At 49.2% G+C, this 21830-nt stretch overlaps 2 protein-coding genes across 7 annotated transcripts in view; one reads left to right on the top strand and one right to left on the bottom strand.

Annotated features, from left to right (window-relative positions):
• Positions 1-21830, bottom strand: part of LOC310676834 (tigger transposable element-derived protein 1-like) — a gene marked incomplete at its 3' end in the record, with an annotated part of 1439559 nt that overhangs the window by 739902 nt on the left and 677827 nt on the right. The window lies entirely within an intron of this gene.
• The window catches only part of RNF121 (ring finger protein 121), a 175900-nt gene that overhangs the window by 8749 nt on the left and 145321 nt on the right, over positions 1-21830 (top strand). For 4 of the 6 annotated variants that reach the window (XM_083436708.1, XM_083436706.1, XM_083436709.1 and 1 more), the window contains exons 4-9: positions 128-282; positions 663-770; positions 2455-2575; positions 7797-7930; positions 9833-9934; positions 12221-15876. In XM_083436708.1, coding sequence (XP_083292834.1) covers positions 128-282; positions 663-770; positions 2455-2575; positions 7797-7930; positions 9833-9934; positions 12221-12341 — 741 coding nt within the window. In that variant the 3' untranslated portion in view covers positions 12342-15876. Of the gene's footprint in view, positions 1-127; positions 283-662; positions 771-2454; positions 2576-7796; positions 7931-9832; positions 9977-12194; positions 15877-21830 lie in introns of those variants that run through there. The other 2 variants (XM_083436711.1, XM_083436707.1) reach the window with 2 other exon arrangements.

Raw genomic sequence — 21830 nt, 5'->3', positions numbered from 1 at the left:
CCTCCTAAGGCTTGGATTCCAGACCCTGGATCATCTTGGTCGCCATCCTCTGCACTCGCTCCAGCTTGTCGACATCCTCCTTAAATTGGGTTGCCCAGAACTCTTTCCTTCTCTTCCCTTACTGCAGATGGTGACCCTCTTCCAGATGTGGGTCGTCCCCCTCTACTTCACAGTGAAGCTGCACTGGTGGCGGTTCCTGGTGATCTGGGTCTTCTTCTCGGTCGTCACAGCTTTCGTCACGTTCAGAGCAACACGCAAACCTCTCGTCCAGACGACTCCCAGGTGAGCAGAAACCTCTTGGCTCTTAAAGAACACAGGAGCCAGTGGCACAACAGGCCCAGCCTCCCCTTCTCTCAGTGCTCAACCAGACGCCCAAAAGGGAAACCTGCAAACAAGATTTGAGCACTAGAGCAACTCTCTCCCCTCCTGCGGTTTCCAGCAATTCAGAAGCATTGCTGCTCCCAGCTGTGGAGGCAGAGCAGAGCCATCCTGGCCAGGAGCCATCAATAGCCCTCTCCTCCTCTGTGAATTTGTCCTATCCTCTTTCAAAGCCATCCCTGCCTCCTGCCGGAAGGAGTTCTATAGCTTAACTCTGAGCTCCATGAAGGACTTTATTTTCTCTGCCCTGAATCTGTGTTCCCGCTTCTCTCTTTTGCACGTAGGTTGGTGTACAAGTGGTTTCTGCTAATATACAAGATCAGCTACGCCACGGGAATTGTGGGCTACATGGCTGTGATGTTCACGCTCTTTGGGCTTAACCTATTATTCAGGTGAGAGAACCCCTCTGTGTTGGCATTGCAAGAGATAGAGCTTTGAAGTCTCCCACTAGCTGCCCAAACTGCCTTCTTCGTAGATGTGCCCTTGCCTTAGTACATGGCGTATCAGAAGAATTATTTGGGGAAGTGGGACGGGCAGTTGAATGGGCACAAATCTGGCAGCGCAGAGCAAGACACAAGGGGTGCAGGGCTATGAGATGTCCAGCACTCGGCATCCCGCTGGCTCTGTTCTACCCCTGTGAAATGCTTAGAAATTAGAAAAGGAGACATTTTCCCAGCGTCATCCTGTGATCTGAGAGGCATGCCCCAGGAATAGGGACCAAGGATCCCGGGGAGAGGAATGTGATTTGGAAGGCTGCGCTTTAGCGATATTATTCATGCTGCCTCAGAGCACTGTTTATTGTCCAAATAAACAGCCAAGCCAGCCCTAAATTAAGCAGGTGTGGTGCAGTTGCAGCAAAAGATGTTCAGCCTCAAGGGGGTGATCCCACACTCTCCCTTCTGCCCCCTCCTTCTGCTTCACTGTGGAATTGGGGAGTCTGGATGCTGAGCATGACCCAGAAGAGAGACAAACCCCGGGCAAAACTACGGCCGCCCTGCGGTCCCTTGGTGCCCTCACAGTCTGTCTCATGAACGTGGTCAGCGGATCTGAGCATGATCTGTGCCAGAAAGAGACCCAAATCATCCAGTGTTGGGGGCCGAGTGGCAAAGAGGAATGGAGAGGAACATAGGAAGCAGCAGCAGCAGCCAGGAGGGGGCGACGTGCAGCTCCTCCTCATTTAAATACTGGAAGGCGCGCTCCATGTTTACCGTATTTTTCGCTCTATAAGACGCACCAGACCACAAGACGCACCTAGTTTTTGGAGGAGGAAAACAAAAAAAAAAATCTGAATCTCAGAAGCCAGAACAGCAAGAGGGATCGCTGCGCAGCGAAAGCAGCAATCCCTCTTGCTGTTCTGGCTTCTGGGATAGCTGCGCAGCCTGCATTCGCTCCATAAGACGCACACATATTCCCCTTTTTAGGAGGGAAAAAGTGAGTCTTATAGAGCAAAAAATACAGTACTTCCTGACTTCTAGGAATCCCACTCCCCTGGGAGATGCAAGCCCCTTTCTCTGTAAAAAGGAAGAAATGCTAGCTGATGTGTTCAGAGCACCAGTTCCGTGCCAGATCCCTGATTCTGCATTAGTGCTGAAAAACGCTGGGTGTGCAGCCGACATCGGGCCTCATTCAGAGAGTGCAGCATGGGGCAAAGCGAGGAATCAGGGACCCGGGAGGAGGCCAAACCCCTAAGGCACCTGCAGGGCCTGGTTTGCCTGAGCATGCAGCTAGGAAGTCCCCCAGGCTCCCATCAGCCCCATCCATTGGCCCCGCTCGCCAGGGAGGGGGGTGGTTGTAGTCCCAGAAAATCTGGAGGAACTACAGTTCCCAAGGGACTGATCCACATATTCGAGTTTGTTCATTTTGAAGTCTAACCACCATGCCTGCCCCTGAGCATCTTGTCCTGAAGGGAGCCGTTTTCCTGAGACAGGCTTCCTCTGCCCCCGTAAGAGGTGAAATTAAGCTGGCATGAGAGAACCTGCAGCCTGGCTTCTGCGTGGAGTGTTCAGTAAAGTCCCTAGCAGTTGCCTTGAGCTGTCTGTCAGTGTGGGACTTACAAAAGGCTGTTCCCTTCGTCAGAATCAAGCCAGAAGATGGAATGGACTTTGGGATTTCTCTCCTCTTCTATGGCCTCTATTACGGAGTACTGGAGCGAGACTTTGCCGAAATGTGTGCTGACTACATGGCCTCCACTATAGGGGTAAGATTCCTGCAGGGCAAGCCGCTTTTTAAAGAAAAGGGTTAACGTAACCTTGGGAAACAAAATAACAAACATAAATTTAGGAAAGCCAAGTAACGCTGTCCCATCTGACACAGAGGCAGGCAGAACTTTGAAAAACCAACAAATAATCAGTGTTGATGAATTCTAGGTTTTATACACTGGTGCAACTAAAAGAGCGCTGTAAATTGTCAGCGTTGGCATTTGTGATAAATGCCCTCTTGAGTTTTTGCATCCTCTGATCATTTATTCATCTCCTCTGATATGACCAAGTCGCAAACATTAGCATACCCCAAACAAATATTTAGGTTTTGTAATACTTTTCCACTTTCTAGCAATGGATAATCTGGCAGCATCCAACAGCACAAGTCAGCCCTTTGGCCGAATGTCCACGTTCAGATCCTTAAAAATGGGCTGCAGAGATAGTTGTGGAGCTCCCTTGATAGGGTCCCAAGTAATTTTAGAAATTTATTGATGTGCTTCAGTCCGAAAGTTACAAACAAAGGGGGGTGGGGTGGGGGGAGTTGCTTATAATCCGAATTTCTCGGTCGCCAAGGGCTCACTCACACTTTCACTTGGCCCGTATTTTGGTCACACTGTGTCCTGATTAATTCCCCACCCCATCCCCCGGGTTCGAGAGCTTTTCTGGTCATTCTGCAGCTGTGCTTTGCAAAAATCCAGTCTTACCTGCTGAACCGGAGATTTTGCTCAATCAAGTTTCAGTTCCGTGGGAAAGATGGAATTTTTGCAAGGCACAGAACGAGAATGGAAGAGGGAGCTAAGAGGCAGGATGATGGTGCCTGGCCCTGTTCCTTCCCCAGCCCCAGCCTTGGGGCTGCTCTTCCTGGGCAGCATCCTGCTTCTGTGAGCAGGTGAGGGCTGCTCTGCCCTGGGCTTGGGTGGCTGCTGAATTATGAGTGTCAAAGCTACCTTTCACTTGGGTTTTCAGCTAAACCAAGCGCCAGGTATTAGACTAGTATTTTACACTGGGGGGGGGGGAGGCTTTCCCCTGGGCAAGGAAATTTTTTATTAAATTTTCAACACAATTGTACAAATATCACCATATCAGACAGTTTTCACAAATTTCATCTCTTGGACTTCCTTCAGCTTCTCTGCCAATCATCCGTATTCAATTTTTTTGTTACGCATTCCCTAAATTTAATATTGCCTTTTAATATACCCTTCCTATCTTATTTTCTTTTTTACAATACTCCTCAAACTTTCACAGAGCTTCTTTAAATCCCACTAGCGTTGTTTGTTCATCACATATACTTTTCAGATATTCTGTAAATTTTCCCCAGTCCTCGATGAACTTGTGGTCTCGTTGATATCTGATCTTCCCAGTTAGTTTGTCCAGTTCTGCATAATCCATGAGTTTCATTCTCCATTCTTCCAGGGTCGGTAGTTCCTCCTGTTTCCATTTTTGGGCCATTAATATTCTCGCCGCTGTTACTGCATATTGGAAAAGTTTGCAATCATTTCTGTTTATTACATTTCCTGTTATTCCTAAGAGAAAGGCTTCTGGTTTCTTTACAAATGTATATTTCAACATCTTCTTCAACTCATTATATATCATCTCCCAGAAACCCTTCACTTTCTTATATTCCCACCACATATGATAAAATGTCCCTTCTTTTTCTTTACATTTCCAACACTTATTACATGTTTTAAACATTTTTGCTAACTTAACCGGTGTAATATACCATCTATATACCATTTTCATAACATTTTCCTTTAATGCAGTACATGCTGTAAATTTTATATTTTCATTCCATACTTTAACCCAATCTTCCAATTGTATGTTATATCTGAAATCTCTGGCCCAATGTATCATAACCGACTTAACTTCCTCATCCATCGTATGCCATTCCAACAACATTTTATACATTTTTGACAATGTCTTATAATCATTGTTTATTATTTCTATTTGAAATTTAGAATCTTTTTCTATATATCCACTCTGTTTAAGGTCCTTTTTAAACATTTCATTTACTTGAAAATAGTGCAACCAATCAAATACATATTTTTTTACTTGTTCATATGGCTTCATTTTCCATTTTCCTCCTTCTTAAATTATCAATTCTCCATATGTAATCCAACTCCCTCTCATATTGATTTTCTTTACACTCATAACCTCTAATGGTTACAGCCAGTGTTCTAATAGGTTTTTATACCTATCCCATATTTCTATTAAAGATCTCCGGAAGATGTGGTTCTCAAAACCTTTGTGACTTTTCTTCTTCTCAGACCATAAATACACAGGCCATCCAAATCTGTTATCAGATCCTTCTAAATCTAACAATTTTGCATTTTCTAATTTTATCCATTCTTTTAACCAACAGAGTAGCTTCATAGTATAATTTCAAGTCTGGCAGGGCAAAGCCTCCTCTTTCCTTCGCATCTGTTAATAACTTAAATTGTATTCTCGGCTTTTTACCCTGCCAAATATATCTTGAAATTACTCTTTGCCACTCTTTAAAGATCATCGTCCCCTTAATTATTGGAATCATCTGAAATAAAAATAACATATTTGGGAGTACACTCATTTTAATCGTTGAAATTCTACCCCAAAAAGATAGTTTCATCCTTCCCCACACCTCCAGGTCTTTCTTAATTCCATTCCACACCGGTGTTGGGCAAGGAGGGTTTTAATGCCACAGCTGATCTCAGTACCAGGAGGATGAGCTGGCAGGTCATACTGTGATTGCAGTGACAGAGGGGTGTCTCTCTCTGCCTCCGTGATAAACTTTGGCCACCAGTCGGTGCCAGAGAGCTTCTTTGAGAAGCACTCTTCATAATAGCCTCAGGATGCAAAGTGCAGCCACACGGGGCAAACCAGGCCCTCCGTTTCCAGAGAGAGGCATTCAGAGATGTGTGCATGACAGCCACGCTCGACACATTCAAGGGTGATCAGATTTGTAGCTCCAAACCATCTGGAGCAGGGGTCCTCATACGGGCTGCGGGCCAGATCCGGCCTGCCAGCGTCCTGAACCCAGCCTGCCCAGCAGATCGCTCCTGACCCCCGCTGCCGCCACCGCCAGCAAGGCTCGGAAGCGGCTGGGCAGTAAGAGTCCTGAGGTAAAAGCGTGCATGTGTAACAAAGCCTTGGTAATGCGGTTGCTACCGCCATCGCCAGCTGCTTCGTTACCACACGTTGCCCCTTTAAACCGGTGGAGGGCGGAACGGTGGCAAAAGAACCCCTTCCACGCCAGCCCTTCCCCTCCTCCCTTCCCCTCAGGCCGGCTCCGTCCCCACCGGGGCAGCGCCTCGCCGGCTGGTTGCTTCCTTATCGCACTCGCAGATCCCATGTGGCGGCCTTGGCAACCTTAAAAGTTAGGGAAGCACCAAAAACACAGGCAACATATGCAAATAGAATTAGCAAGAAGAGAAGTCTGAATCACAACAGTTTATTGTACAAGGGAATCTCCGTGTAAATAGTGGTGGGTTAACCTTTCAAATAAAGCTCTCCACCTACACTTCCCCAAGTCTGAAAATAAACTTCAATGCAGAGAAAGCCATACATCAAAAATAACCCAGAAGAAATGAAGTATAAAAGTGACTCACAGCGCCTACATCAAACTAGAAACAGAGTACCAAGTTTTAACCTCCTTAATAATACATAGTGATAATAATTTATTATATGCGCAGTGTGCATAGCAATTCGTTCATATTTTTTTCAAACTATAGTCCGGCCCCCAACAGTGTCTGAGGGACAGTGAACTGGCCCCCTGTTTAAAAAGTGTGAGGACCTCTGGTCTAGAGCGAGGAAGCCACGCTGGAGAAAGTCTCGTGTCAACCTCTCTCATTTCATTTATTACACTCCTTAGTCACTTGTGACCCAAAAGTCTCCATTAAGAAAGATACGCAATACAGAATGCCATGGTTGGTGGAGAGGGAATCATATAATACATGAATGTTTCATATAGCAAATTTTTGGGGGAGGAAACATACCAGCTGTATAAATAGTAGTGAACAACATGAACAACACAGTGGTACCTTGGTTGTCAAACTTAATCCGTTCCGGAAGTCCCTTCGACTCCCAGAACCGTTCGAAAACCAAGGCGCAGCTTCCGATTGGCTGCAGGAGCTTCCTGCACTCAAGTGGAAGTCACGCCGGACATTCGGCTTCCGAAAATCTTTCGAAAACTGGAACACTTACTTCCAGGTTTGCGCCGTTCGGGAGCTGATTTGCTCGGGAGCCAATCCATTTGACAACCAAGGTACCACTATGCTAAAATACTAAGCACAGCAATCAAAGGGTGACAGAGCATTAGCCCCTGACCCTTTTGCAGCCAGGCTCAGCTCCCTGGATGAGGTCTTGCTTCTCGGATATGGGCTCCTCTCATGGCTAAGGTTTTATGTGCGGTTGCCACCTGGCTGCGGTTACTCTGCACTCTCGCCGCAGCCTTCATCATCACCGTAGTTCATTCCTGAGCCGCTTTCCCACAGTTGTAGCCCTGCTCAAGGCAGCTTGCAAGACGAGAAGTTCACGTAATAATGAAAGCGTAACAAAAGTAGTCATAAGCAGCAAATAAAAACATTTGAAGGCACGTGGAACAAAATTAAGCAATCCCCAGGAAAGATCTAAAAATGAAGAAATGGGAAATTAATAACAGTAACAGTGAAACTGACGTAAAGGTAAAGGGACCCCTGACCATTAGGCCCAGTCGTGGCTGACTCTGGGGTTGCAGCGCTCATCTCGCTTTATTGGCCGAGGGAGCTGGCGTACAGCTTTCAGGTCATGTGGCCAGCATGACTTGGCTGCTTCTGGCGAAACTAAAGCAGCGCACAGAAACACCGTTTACCTTCCCGCCGGAGCGGTACCTTTTTATCTACTTGCACTTTGAAGTGCTTTTGAACTGCTAGGTTGGCAGGAGCAGGGACCAAGCAACGGGAGCTCACCCCGTCACGGGGATTCGAACCGCCGACCTTCTGATTGGCAAGTCCTGGGCTCTGTGGTTTAGCCCATAGCACCACCCGTGTCCCTGAAACTGACATATCCACAATTAAATCATGACCCAGACTAAACCCCCTAAAGCGAGTCTGCAGATCCTGAGAAGCAGGTCTTGAAGGACTTGCATCCAAGGTGGTCTCTGGGGCTAGTATGCTGGTATTCCCCCCAGGAGGGAGCCTGAGTTGAGATGCCTCCACTCACCCGGGTCCTCTGTGTCTTCCTCCCGGCCTCTCGGTGCCTGCGGAGCAGTTCTACAGCGCGTCAGGGATGCCCACCAAGCACCTCTCGGACAGCGTCTGTGCCGTTTGTGGCCAGCAGATCTTTGTGGACGTCAACGAAGAAGGGATCATCGAGAACACATACAGGCTGTCCTGCAATCACGTGTATCCTTTGGCGGGGGTGCTCTCTGTAATTCCGGCATCGCGGGGGGGGGGGGGGACCAGGTGGTTCTTGGGGGCTCCTTCCAACCCGACAATTCTGTGATTCCACGGCCTCTGAATACAGTGGGCTGTCTGTCATTGGAGGTTTCTATGCAGAGAGTGGCTGGCCACCTCTCAGGGATGCTCTAGTTGAGATTCCTGCATTGCGGGGGGGTGGACTGGATGAGCCTTGGGGGTCCCTTTCCAACTCTGTACAATTCTACAATTCTAAGTGCTGACGTTCTCATTCTTCAGAGGGCCAAGCCCGGTTCCCCTTCTCCCGTGTGACTTTGCAGGGCTGCCGTCATCGCCATGTGTGTTCGCCCACACCGCAACCAGGGGAAGCGTTGAGGCCCTGACTAAACTCACGACTGCTTCCCCGGCCCAGTTTCTGTGACGCCGCCTCCCTGCGGCAGGGAGGTGGTTTGTGGCTTCCTCCATGTGCGCCGGGGGAGCGAGACTCCTTGCGGCTTGTGCTGAAATGTCATCATGACTTGTGGCCGCTGGTTTCAGCCAGAAACATTTCGTACCTCTGCACTCTTTCGTAGGGAAGCTTGAGCGGAAAGTGAGCAAAGGGTGAGGAAGAAAATCCTTTGCTGTTTAGCAGCCTTTCCCAGCATGGCACCCTCTGGCTCTTTCAGACTGCAACTCCCAGCAGCCCCAGGCAGCACAGTTGTTAGAGCACGAGACTCTTAATCCCAGGGTTGTGGGTTCGAGCTCCACATTGCGTGAAAGAGTCCTGCGTTCCAGGGGGTGGGCTAGAGGACCTTCGGGGTTCCCATTCGACTCCACATTTCTGTGATTCTAGGGATCCTGAGTGCAGCCTTTGAGCTTTGTGTCCTGGTTAGTGACGCAGCAGAGCCTTTGCGGCTCCCTAGTATGTGGCTGTGGTTGGAGAAAGAGGAACCACGGGTGACACATGAAGGCAGAGGCATGGAACTGGCAAGTGTCCGTCACAAGCGCTGGGGGATCCTCGTGTGTTTGTTTTTCTGTTACTATGACAGTTCGGTGTCCGGTCATGGCCGGAATCCATGCACATGCGTACGTTTCCCCACATGACTTTCGCAGGCTTCTCTTTCAAAGGCCGGAGGGCGCCCAACTAGCCAATGGCTGCCTTGGGCTTGGATTCAATTTGATTTATTGCTTCGCTATTCCACTTTCCATTTGAATGTATCCGCGTACAGGCAATGAATCACAAAGAATCACAAGTATGGTCACATATTATATACATGGAACCATTCTTCTTCTTCTCTGGCGATCCCCGACTAAGATTGTCTTCCATGAACACAGTTTTATCAATGAGTCCACAAGTGACTGTGGAGGCCAATTCTGGACCCACACGTCCTTCCACAGTGGGGACATTGGTTTCCGGACGGGAGTTGATCCCGATGTGGGTTTGCCAAGCGTGCCTTCCTCTTAGTGCGTTTCTCCCTTGCGTCCTGAGTTCGAGTGTCTTCAAAGCCCCTGACACCTTTGGGAAAGGCTGTTCTCCAATTGGAGCCCTCTGCCTAACCACAGGAGCTGCGCCAGGTCCTTTGGAACCGTAGAACTGGACTCGGAAGGGGCCCAGAAAGTCATCTAGTCTAACCCCCTGCAGTGCAGGAATCTTAGTGAACAAGAAGTCCAGCCAGGGCAAGTCAGGGGGGGGGATTCTCTATCCCTCCTCTCCCCCATTTCACAGGGTGAAACGTGAACCCCACCCCACCCCGTTAGGCAGCCAGCAGCAGACCAACGTGCCGTTGCCTTTTCTGCGCTTTGCTCCCTCGGCCAGACCTCTCGGCTGCCTCCCGGAGTCCGTGTGTGCGTACATGTGCCTGGTTTTTCTCTCTCCTCCCCCCGCTGCCCTTAACTCGCTGCCCCTCCCAGCTTCCACGAGTTCTGCATCCGCGGCTGGTGCATCGTTGGGAAGAAGCAGACCTGCCCCTACTGCAAAGAGAAGGTGGACCTGAAGAGGATGTTCAGCAACCCGTATCCTTCAAGGAAGGGGGTCTGCAGGAGAGGGGAGGAAGGGTGGCTCAGGAAGCTCCGAAGCGTCTGCAGCCAGAACAGGCACACCAAGCAGCTCCTTTGACTGAAAGGCAGCAGCCTATGGCTGGGCGCAGGCTGGAGAGGAGCAGCTTCTTCTGCCCAGTCCCTCAGAGGCTGCAGCCATGGCAGGGCAGTGGTACCTTGGCTCTCAAACTTAATCCGTTCCAGAAGTCCCTTCCAAAAGCAAGGCATGCTTTCCCATAGAAAGTACAGTGGTACCTTGGGTTACAGACGATTCAGGTTACAGATGCTTCAGGTTACAGACTCCGCTAATCCAGAAATATTACCTTTGCTTTAGGATGAGAACAGAAATTGTGCAGCGGCAGCGGGAGGCCCCATTAGCTAAAGTGGTACCTCAGGTTAAGAACTGTTTCAGGTTAAGAACAGACCGCCAGAACTAATTAAGTTCTTAACCTGAGGTACCACTGTAATGCAGAATGGATTGATCCGTTCCAAGCTTTTAAAAACAACCCCTAAAACAGCAACTTAACATGGATTTTACTATCTAACGAGACCATTGATCCATAAAATGAAAGCAATACTCAACGTACTGCGGTCACACAATCATTCAATCAGTAGCAGAACTGGGTTCCACACAGTCGCAAAAACAAAAATGCAAAATAGTGAAAAACAGGCAGACCTCAGTGTAACACTCAAAACGGAGCATGTTTGGCTTCCGAAAAAAGTTCGCAAACCGGGACACTTCCAGGTTTGCTGTGTTTAGGTTCCAAGTTGTTTGAATAGCAAGGCGTTTGAGAACCAAGGTACCACTGTAGTGCCTGAAATGATACATGGTCTGGCAAAGGTACAGGCAGAGAAAAGTTTCCTTTCCTCTGTCATCACCCTTGCGGGCATCCAGCAGAAATAAAAAGAAAGGACACACAGTTAACCTATGGAACTCCCTCCCACATGAGGCCAGATGGCTTTAAAGGAGGACTGGGCAGATTCATGGAGGAGAGGAAGGGATTAGCCCTGGGCTTGACATCAGAAGAGCCTGCTGGATCAGGCCAATGGCTGATCTGGCCCTGCATCCTCTTCTCCCAGTGGCCAGCCTGTGGGAAACCATCATGCAGGAACCGGCCACAAGAGCCCTCTCCTCTCCTGTGGTTTCCAGCAACTGGTGTTCAGAAGCACGGAGGCAGAGCTAGCAGCCATCAACAGCCCTCCATGAATTTGTCCAATCCTCTAGGTTGGCTGCCACCACTTTCCTGCAGCAGAGAGTTCCACAGTTTTAACTACCGTATTTTTTGCTCCATAAGACGCACCTGACCATAAGACGCACCTAGTTTTTAGAAGGGGAATGCAAGAAAAAATATATATTTTTAAAGGGAGTGCTGAGCAGAGCCTGTATGCATCCCAGGCTCTGCTCAGCGCTCCCTTTCACGAGCCGCCTGGAGCGTGTGTGCGGTGCTTGCAGACTTTCCTCGGGGGGAAAGCCTCCAAGCGGCTCGTGAAAGGGAGTGCGGCTCTTGGGGGCTTTTCCGGGGAGGTGGGGCTGCCCTCTGTCCCTTCCCCCACCTCCCGCAAAAGCCAGCAAGAGCCGTGCGCTCTTTAAAGGGTGTGTGGCTCTTGGGGGCTTTTCCTTCCCGCCTGCATTCGCTCCATAAGGTGCACAAACATTTCCCTTTACTTTTTAGGAGGAGAAAAGTGTGTGGAGCGAAAAATACGGTATGTTCCTCTGGAAGAACCTTCTCCCTGCAGCTGCCAAAGCTTCGGACCCGCAGGGGTCTGAAACTCATGACTTGTTAATTTGGCCAATTCTAAGCGGGAGGAGCGGGAGGAGGGACGCGGGTGGCGCTGTAGGTTAAAGCCTCAGTGCCTAGGGCTTGCCGATCGAAAGGTCGGCGGTTCGAATCCCCGCGGCGGGGTGCGCTCCCGTTGTTCGGTCCCAGCGCCTGCCAACCTAGCAGTTCGAAATCACTCCCGGGTGCAAGTAGATAAATAGGGACCGCTTACTAGCGGGAAGGTAAACGGCGTTCCGTGTGCGGCTCTGGCTCGCCAGAGCAGCGATGTCACGCTGGCCACGTGACCCGGAAGTGTCTTCGGACAGCGCTGGCCCCCGGCCTCTTGAGTGAGATGGGCGCACAACCCTAGAGTCTGTCAAGACTGGCCCGTACGGGCAGGGGTACCTTTACCTTTTTTAAGCGGGAGGAGCAGGTACCCCACCGGCTTTGGGCCCCCCTGGTTTTTGCACCTCGAGTTTCCTTTTAACTCTTTCCGCCGCAGCTGGGAACGGCCGCACGTCATGTACGGGCAGCTCCTGGACTGGCTCCGCTACCTGGTGGCCTGGCAGCCGGTCATCATCGGACTGGTCCAAGGGATCAACTACATCCTGGGCTTGGAGTAACCCCGCTCCTCCCCCCCCCCGGCCGGCTGCCTCCTCCCACCTCCGTCCAGGTCGCGCCTGGGGAGCTGCGGCCACCGCGCTGCGTGTGGCGGAGGGCGGCGCTGAGGACACCCAAAGGAGGAGATGCGTTTTGAATCACTGACCTCTCAGGATCGCGGCCTCTTGCTCAGCAGCTGCCGTGACAGCTGGAATTTGGGGGGGGTGGGAAGGACTTTGCACAAAAGGGGGTGTCGCCGCCGCTTGGGTTGGGAGGGAGAGGAATCTTTTTTTTAAGAAAAAAAAGAGAGAAAAGAAAAGAATTATTTTAATGAGCATATTTAAAACCTTTTTATTGCTGATGCGAAAGGAAACAGAACCTTTGGGGGGGAACAGAACCTCCCCTGCCGTCCCAACTCGCTCGTCCTTAGTTATTATGGTTGCCGTAGAGCAAAAGAAATAAGCAGAGAGGATCTGTGCAGCAGCAGCAGCACTGTCAGCCCCAGACCTTCTGCCCTTGCTGGCCAGCCCTGCCCCGTCCCTTGTGGGGGAGCAGGATTCGCACTGGGGTCCCCTCCTAGCCAGCACAGCAGTTCTGAGAAGCAAGACTTGGCTGTGGGATGCAGCTGGGCTGCCCAAATGAGGTTTGGGAGGGCCATGTCTCTGCCTGCCACCCCATCACCATCCTCATACAGGAGAGGGGCTGGCAAGGTGAGACCAGCAGCCCAGGAACGGCCTGGAAGGGGGATAGCAGCAATAATGTGCATTTTGTTGGAGGGAGAGGACTCTCTTTGAGTGTTCCAGCTCGGAGCAGCCTTTTCCCAACTTTCTTCACATATCTTGCCTTGCTGAAAGTAGTAACCACCCCCTGGCTTGCCTTAGGTTTATAAACCTGGGCTGGTTCAGAAAAATCTCCTCCTCTCTCTTTCTCTTTCTCTCTCTGTATTTTTGCACTATTTTTCTCTTACAACATCCCTGTTGGTAGCCGGGCATCTTTTTTGTACAGTGAGTTCCTTTTCTACAAGAACGTGTCTCGCTGGTCTCTTGTCAGAAGGGGCAAGGCCCGCCAGCTCTCGACAAACAGGAGCTGCGAATCGGGGCCTGCCGTGCCGCCTCTTCCCTGCTCCCCAAAAAGGACAAGCTGGCCGCCTTGGATCCCGCGGGGCGATTTCTGCCTGCGACCTCTGTTCTTTCCACTTTGGGACATAACTGCGGGAACGCGTTTGGGTGTTTCTCCTGAAAGCACGTTGATGACGAACTACAGAGAAGAGGGAGCTCTTGGCGGAGGGAAAGCCTTTCCAAACTCCCACGGAAAGTGTGGGCCTGTGTGTGCAATAGGGTGCTGCCCAGTAGGGAAGTGGCAAGCAAGGGTGCCCCAACCCTGAGCCAGTGAGAGAGCCTGTGTCTATCGTGTCGCTCGGCTGCTGCCCACACCACCGGCCACCTTTGGGTGACGAGAACTGGCTTCTCCAGGATCCTGGGAGCACTGCGATGGGAAACAGGCCGGGCTGGACCCTCCTGGGGCGAGATGGGCAATCACCCCTTGGCCTCCAAGCCTTCCTTGTGCAGCCTGGCGTCACCCCATGAAGCCAAAACTCCCAGGGGAGAGTGATGGCACCGTCCGTCCGATTCCAGTGCAGTTGGGGCGACTCTTTCAGACGTAGGAAGTCCGCAGGAAATGGCGCCGCCATTGGAATCGCTCAGCCTCCCTTCGCTCCTGGGACTCTCCTGGTGTTTTGGACCACAAATCCCATCAGCCCCGGGATTTGCAAGGCCCCTGGATAGGGAAAGCTGTGGGCAGCGCCTCTTGCGGCTAGGCCAGTTGGGTATATTGTGGATGGATGAGAGAGAGGGGTCTCTCGAGCCCTGCATTTCGCCCCCTGCCCTGTGGCAACTGCTGAATTGCTCTCCTAGGCTGCTGCTGAAGGTTGCCTCCATCTCTGACTTGTTCCCTGGACTTTTGATCAAAAGTAGGATCTTCATGTGAACATCCTTTTATGCACTGTTTTGATGCTGGGAGTCGAAAGGCAGGTGTGAAAGGGTGAAAAAGCCCCAGTGCATTGGGAGGAATCCTTCCTGGGGCAAGAGGGAGATCCTCTTTCAGAGCATAAAATGCTTCTGCAGCTGCTCCTCGTGCACTTGGCAAGGATTCCAGGAAGGGTTGTTCCAAAGGTGTCTCCAAGGGGTGAAATAAACCTTTCTAGCTAACCGGGGTTCCTTCTCCCCACCCACCCCACCCACTCAGCTTCAAGTGGGCCATTGGACAGGGGAAGTTCCGAGGGTGGCAGATATAACATTCTGCATGTTGCAAGAATTTCCTCTCCCCAATGCACGCCGGTATTTGGGGCTTCTGTTGGGCAGCCAGTGGGGCAGAGGGTCAAAATGTGCTGCTGGATCCCTTGTGTGGTGACCTCGCTATCCAAAAAGGTACGGTGCAATTTGGGGAGAGTCAAGTGATGCAAGGGGGCAGAGGCTTCAAGAGCCACATTTTGCACCCCTTTTCCACCCCCCCCCATAAGCATATTTAGTTATGCACACTGAGGAGGTTTGGTTTGACTCTGTGTCTGCGCTGTGTAATCCACAAACCAGACATTTGCAATCTGATATCTCTTCTGCGAAAAGATCTTTTGAAAGGCATAGCGTGGCTTAATTCTTTTTCTCCCCTAAACGAATGTGTAATAAATTCTGCCGAACTGTGTGCTCCTCGTATTTCCAAGAAGTTCCTTGTTTGGCTGGGAGGGCCTTGCGCGCCAGACGAGGTTTGAAAGGCATTTTGAATGGATTTCGTTTCCTATTTAACCAAGGAGGACGTCATTTCCTCTCTTAGTGGTATTATATAATGAGTGTCCCTTGTAGTCAAAGCAGCGCCATCCACATTCAAGAGGAAGGCCCTTGCAGTCCCCAGGGAGGAACTTTGCAGAAGGGGGGGCAGGCATTTTGAAGAAACAGCCAGAAGTGGTGATAGGCACACTATGCATTGAAAGCAGGATCACACCACTTTAAGCAACTCCACTCCAGTTACCAGGAAGCTTGGGAACTGTAGCTCTGCAAAGGGGACAGGACCTCCGAAAAGTCTCAGCGCCCTTAGAAAACAAGAGTTCCCAGGCTTCTTTGGGAGAAACCCTGGCTGCTTGAAAGTGGCGTGACACTGCTTTCAATGCACAGTGCAGGTGTCTCCTGACAGTTGAGAGCGAATTGAATGGAGCATAGTAAACATCAGGGGGAGAGGCTATGGCTGGCTGGAGCAGTGAACAGGAGCCCTGTGCTGCAACATTTTATTGCAGGTCCTACTTGCCCTTTTCGAAAGCAAAGCTTTATTTATGCTCCCCACCCAAATGAAGTGGTCCCTCTGCACTTAAGCAGTTTATGGTTGTTTCAGCTCCCATCCCAGTGGTGTCTGGGCTGTCCAGGAATGGTTTGCCTGAACTGTGCACTGGAGCAGTTTGGGTTGGGGAGAGACAAGCAGAAGGGTTCCTGTTTCTTTTCTCAAATGGTACTCTGTACATGAAAACAAGTCAGGGTTCCTTGAAAGGAAAATAAAGCAAAATAATTCTGATGACTTGCTGTGACTCAGACTTTTGACATTAATTTACACTGTACTGACATTGCAGGGGAAAAACATGTCCATTTTGACTCGGTTAACAAAGCAGCACTCTGAGCTGTAGTAAATTTCCATCATCATTGGAACGTGCCGCTTAACATATCTCAGAAGCAGGAATAAAACGGCAGGTCCCAGACTTCACAGAGCATATAGGAATCTAAATTTTGATTGCAAGGAGGAAGAAGAGAGAAGCAGGGGTGGTTTTGACCCTATCCTCTTGCTGTAGAAGAATTGGGGGTTGGCTTCTGCTGCCAAGGGATTCTGCATCCCCTAAGTCCATGATCTATCAAAGATTAATGGATGGAGGCAAGATCCTGTGAAAGCAAGGAGATCTTTCATTTTTTGTTGCAATAGAGTCCCCCCCACCCCCCACCTTGCAAGGAGGTAAGAGAGACCAAGAAGAAAGTTTGCAGGAACCTTTGAAGACTTTTGACCTTGTCCAATCCTTTAGGCAAAGACTACCCTAAAAGCATGTGGGTCTAAACCACTGAGCCTAGGGCTTGCTGATCAGAAGGTTGGCAGTTCGAATCCCCGTGACGGGGTGAGCTCCCGTTGCTCGGTCCCTGCTCCTGCCAACCTAGCAGTTCAAAAGCACGTCAAGTGCAAGTAGATAAATAGGTACCGCTCCGGCAGGAAGCTAAACAGCGTTTCCGTGCGCTGCTCTGTTTTCGCCAGAAGTGGCTTAGTCCTGCTGGCCACATGACCCGGAAAAACTGCAGACAAACGTCGGCTCCCTTGGCCAGTAAATCGAGATGAGCACTGCAATCCCAGAGTCGTCCGCAGCTGGACCTAATGGTCAGGGGTCCCTTTACCTTTACCCTAAAAGCATCATACATACATCACAGAAAGAGGTGGTCTATATGGCTTCTCTCCTCTCTGCCGAGATACCTGATAATGTTTTAATGGTTGCATTACCTGGGCAGCCTGGCCATTCTTTTGAGGTGGTAAATACTTTAGTTCTTGAATCCAGGTCACAGGCCCATCCTATTCATACAAATATGCCCTTAAGACAGGATTTGAAGGATTTGTAAGTGAAAAGAGCTATTGGGAAAGCTTTCTCCAGTATATTTCCCTTCTGCACATGGCTTTTTGGGATTGCTCTGTGCGTGGGGTGAGCTCCCATTTCTCTGTCCCTGCTCCTGCCCACCTAGCAGTTTGAAAGCATGTCAAAGTGCAAGTAGATAAATAGGTACCACTGGGGCGGGAAGGCAAACGGCATTTCCGTGCGCTGCTCTGGTTCTCTAGAAGCGGCTTAGTCATGCTGGCCACATGACCCAGAAGCTGTACACCGGCTCCCTCGGCCAATAAAGCGAGATGAGCGCCGCAACCCCAGAGTCGTCCGTAAAGGGTCAGGGGTCCCTGTCCCTTTACCTGTGCGCTGAAATAAGGTATAATTTTCTCAGGCAATATTTCCTAAATTTTGCAGGGTGGAGGATTGATTTTCTGTGGCGTGCACAACTGCTATGTGTGCGCACCTTAAAATTTTATAACACTCCAGAAGTGTTGCAATTGCAGTGGGTTTTTGTCGCCTTTAAGCATCCCGCTACTGCTCTAACATGTGGCACCTCACCTCAGAGGAGCCCCAAATCCCTCACAGGCACTTTGCCAAGGGGCAGGTTTGGTCCGATGTTCACCCCTAATTCCCAGGGCAAGCGAAATTAGTCACATCTTCACAAGCAAGTCCATGTGGGACACGGGCACAATTTGGATGGTTTCAAATTGCTTGCAGATATTTCCAGTTGCATTGTTTTAACATTTTGATGTTTGCTGCTCTGGGCTCCTTTGGGAAGGACAGGATACAAGTTTAATAAAATAAGCCTGTCTCACGCACACTCACACTTGCTCTGTGATTATTCATGGTGATTTTGTGGTGTGATCGACTGAAGCGCAAGCACTAGGACGTGTAATGGAAACCACTTGTGGGCTCCTCAGGATCATGCCCCCTTGCTGACCAAAATTGCAGCAACTCCCTAGTTGAAGGCCAAAGTTCGGCCATAGAATAATTTGGCACTTTTTGACTCAAATCTGTCATGAGTTCGAGTCACTGAGCATGTCTGACGGTCAAGCACCAGTCTCTGAATCAAAGTGGGTAACCGCCTCCTGTTCCTGTTCCTGTTTTATTATTATTATTATTTTAGGCAGTGCCTATTTCTGGAGTTGTGGGACTCACTCAGAGCTTCGTAGTACTTTGGAGAAATGGGAAGAGAGAGGTTATCATTATCAGTATTGCAATTACTCGGAATCTGGATTAACTCAGACTCATCGTGACTCTGCTTTTCAGGCAAACTGTTGACAATTTGAGTCCCAGTTCCTCTAACTGGTATGCCTTCTCTTAAGGCTCACCAAGGCAGATCAAGACTGAGGGGACCTGGGTGCAAATTCCGCTCTCCATGGAACTCACTGGGCTGCCTTGGGACAGCTCCTGTCTCTTGGCCTGGCCTACCTCACAGGGCCATTGTGAGGGTAAAGCTGCTGGCGATCGGAAGAACCCCCCCATGTCACCCTGAATTCCTTGCGAGAAGGGCTAGGCAAAAGTGTAAAAAATAAACAGGCTTCAAACTGGTGCATCTGTCTCGGCAATCAATGGAGGAGGAGGAGGAAGAAGAAGAAGAGTTTGGATTTGATATCCCGCTTTATCACTACCCGAAGGAGTCTCAAAGCGTCTCACAATCTCCTTTCCCTTCCTCCCCCACAACAAACACTCTGTGAGGTGAGTGGGGCTGAGAGACTTGAAAGAAGTGTGACTGGCCCAAGGTCACCCAGCAGCGGCATGTGGAGGAGCAGGGAAGCAAACCCGGTTCCCCAGATTATGAGACTACCGCTCTTAACCACTACACCACACTGGCTCTCGGGTGAAGTCAAACCATTGGGGAGTTACAGTGCCTGCTGTGGCTGTAGAGACAGATGGGGAGAGACATGTTTTGTTGCAGCTGGGGCAGATGAAGGTGCCTGTTTGTGTAGCAGCACCACGCGTTTCATCTCTCTGAACTCCTCCCAGCGGCCATGATGAACCTATGCTGAGCTGCCTCAGAGTGCGCTGTCAAGGCTGCATCATGTGCAGGCAACATCTCTCAGATAGGAATCTGCCACACTTTCGTCTGGCCACAGAGACTTGCAGGATGAGCAGACCCCTGTCTCTCCTTGTATGGATGTACACACTCTTATAAGTAATTTCGTTGTCCCCGAAGGGGGCAATGACAATAAAGATATTATTATTATGATATTATTATTATTAAGGTCTTAAATATATAATTAAATGTTCATAAATTTACAAGGCAAACACAAAACATGTATCTGAAATAGTACGGAACAATCCTGAAGCCATTTTGACACCCAGTGGCCTCAAATATTCCTCTACAGTAGGGAGGGAAATGGGAAAAGCCTTCCCATTGTCTTTTTGCTTGCAAATCCTGTCTTAAGGGCGGATTTGTGTATGAATAGGGCAAGCCTGTAACCTGGATTCAGGAACTAAACTATTAACCATCACAAAAGAATGGCCAGACTGCCCAGGTAAAGCAATCAGTGACCATTATTAGGTATCCTGGAAAACAGGATTTCCACCTTCTTCTGTGATGTATGCATGAAGTTGCAGGTGGGTGGTCTTAGGCTACAGGATGGGCAATTTCAAAAGTCTATATAAGGCCTTGCGCACCATTGTTCTGGGTTCCTCCTCCCTCCTGTGTGTGGTGAGTGGGGACCCTGTTGAGTAAAGATCAGGCTTACTAGCCGCTTTGCTTCTCAATATACTCTGACTGGCCTCTGTTATTTTCTCCTCCCGAAAGGAAACCTACTTAAGGACTCTAGACGGCATCTTGGATACCCCGTAAGGGAAAAGGAGCAGTTTTTTCTTATAATGACACCATCGTCAGTTGAGCTGAAGGCACAGGAGAGCAACAGGGAGAACCGTGTGACAAAGAGCGTTGGGGCCAGAACACAGCCCTGTTTCACACCACATTTCCAAGGGAGGCATCTGGGGATACTGGATGGCATGATAATGGGGGGGGGGGCACCCTATCTTGTTGAGCAGCGTGAAAAGTCCCTTTCGGCTGATGAGGTCCAAGGCCTTTGTTGTGGGATGTGATACATAAATAGCAGTCAAATACAACATTCCTTGTTTTCCTAGAGTGGACATGCAGGGGAATGTTTGGTGCAGCCAGTTGAAAATTTCCTGTTTCCTCCCGGCTGGGGCATACTTCATTTGCATATGACTAGAGGTGGGCGTGACCTTACCTGTCCAGGTAATAAAAGCACGACTCTCTCTCTCTCTTTGACTTCCTCCATCATTGGAGCAGCTTTTTAGCTAGAAATGCTCTATTGGCTTTCATCCAACAGAGGACGCTGGGATTATCCCCATATGGGATAGATCCACATGTAACTAAGTCTGCCTTCAGGGATTCAACTGTGAACTGATGATGTGAGTAAACTTCTTTTATATACTTTAAACAAGATTGTGGCGTGTTTATTCTTTTAAGAGGGATAGAAGGGAACTTACCAGGAACCTAACAGAGGCTCACACAAGCCTGCAACCAGCTATCTGCTGTGTGTTTAAAAGGGGAGTGCGAAACTCTGCTAAGTAAAGGAACTTGCTAGTGCAAGTCAGGAAGGATATGAACAATATATCCTCTTCTGCCTCCCTGAACATTCCCACATTTGTCAGGTCTACGAAGGCGAGGGCATCCCTGCTCCTGTTATGCCATACTAAAATGTCAAGTTCCCACAAATGTGGAGCTTGTAACCCATCCAGTTCTGCTGGTGAGGCATTTATGGGATGAGGTGATCTTGCAGGTATTATGTATTCCTTGAGATACTGAGGGCCACATGGAGGCTTCTCGAGGACAAAAATAGGGCCTTGAGTCCCGTTCAGAAGAAACAAACTGCAAAACCAATTGTGTCACTTTAGAACAGGCCGTCATTTAGAACAGCAGCTTAAGTTTCCTGAGGGCAGGTCCATATCCTTCGCAGTCACCTCACCTAGTGCTAAAAGCTGCAAAGGGCCACTTCAGTGGGGCTATTGCTGCATCTAAGTCAACCTCAGAAAACTCAGACCCTGCATAATTTCAAATTTTGCATGGCTGGCCTAGACAAAGCATGCAAACAGGTCCTTTAGAAAAACCACCTGATTTCCATATACATTGCTGTGCAAATCACACGGCTGGTTTGAAGGCCAAAGTTCGACCATGAAATAATTTCACCCTTTTTGACTCAAATCTGTCATGAGTTCAAGTCACTGAGCATGTCTGACGGTCAAGCTCCAGTCTCTGAATCAAAGTGGGTAACTGCCTCTTGTTTCTGTTCCTGTTTTTTAATTTTATTTTAGGCTTTTCATCTTCAAAAGGGCTGAAGTGGTGGCCTCATTTATACCTCAAACTTTCTTCCTTTAAAAGCAAACATAATTTTCCAGGTGTATTTGTCAAGGCACTTGCTAGCAAGGATGGAGAATGCTAAATCCCCCTCTTGCCTTGGTTAGGTTTCAAGCCAGAGCTGCAGGGGGAAATGAAATAGATTTAGTTTGTATCAGAAAATCCCTGATTTTCGTGGATGTAGATATTGCCCTGACCATAACTCGTCAGAACCATAATTCCCTCAGAAGGTAAAGATCAAATCAAAAGAACTCTGGGTATTTTTGTGGTTGGTAACTCATTTCATGATTGTCCAAATCAGAAAACTTTATTGGACATCACATTTGTGGGATGGAATCGAGAACATTGCCTTACAAGAAAATGTCACATGGAACATGGGATTTTTATCTAAAAAAAAGAAACTGGACTCTTTTGTGGAAGTTTGATGGGACTTTGTTCAATCTACCAATGATGAGCACCTAAATGAGTGCCTCTCACTGTTTTGTTCTTTTTAAATAATTTTTATTTGTTTTCTATTTAACATTATACATTCACATCCTCTTTATCCACTAT

Source organism: Podarcis tiliguerta, assembly GCF_965153285.1.
Source record: "Podarcis tiliguerta genome assembly, chromosome: 4".
Lineage (NCBI taxonomy): Eukaryota > Metazoa > Chordata > Lepidosauria > Squamata > Lacertidae > Podarcis > Podarcis tiliguerta.
Note: the sequence above shows the minus strand (reverse complement) of the source record. Positions and strands in the feature narration are given on the sequence as shown.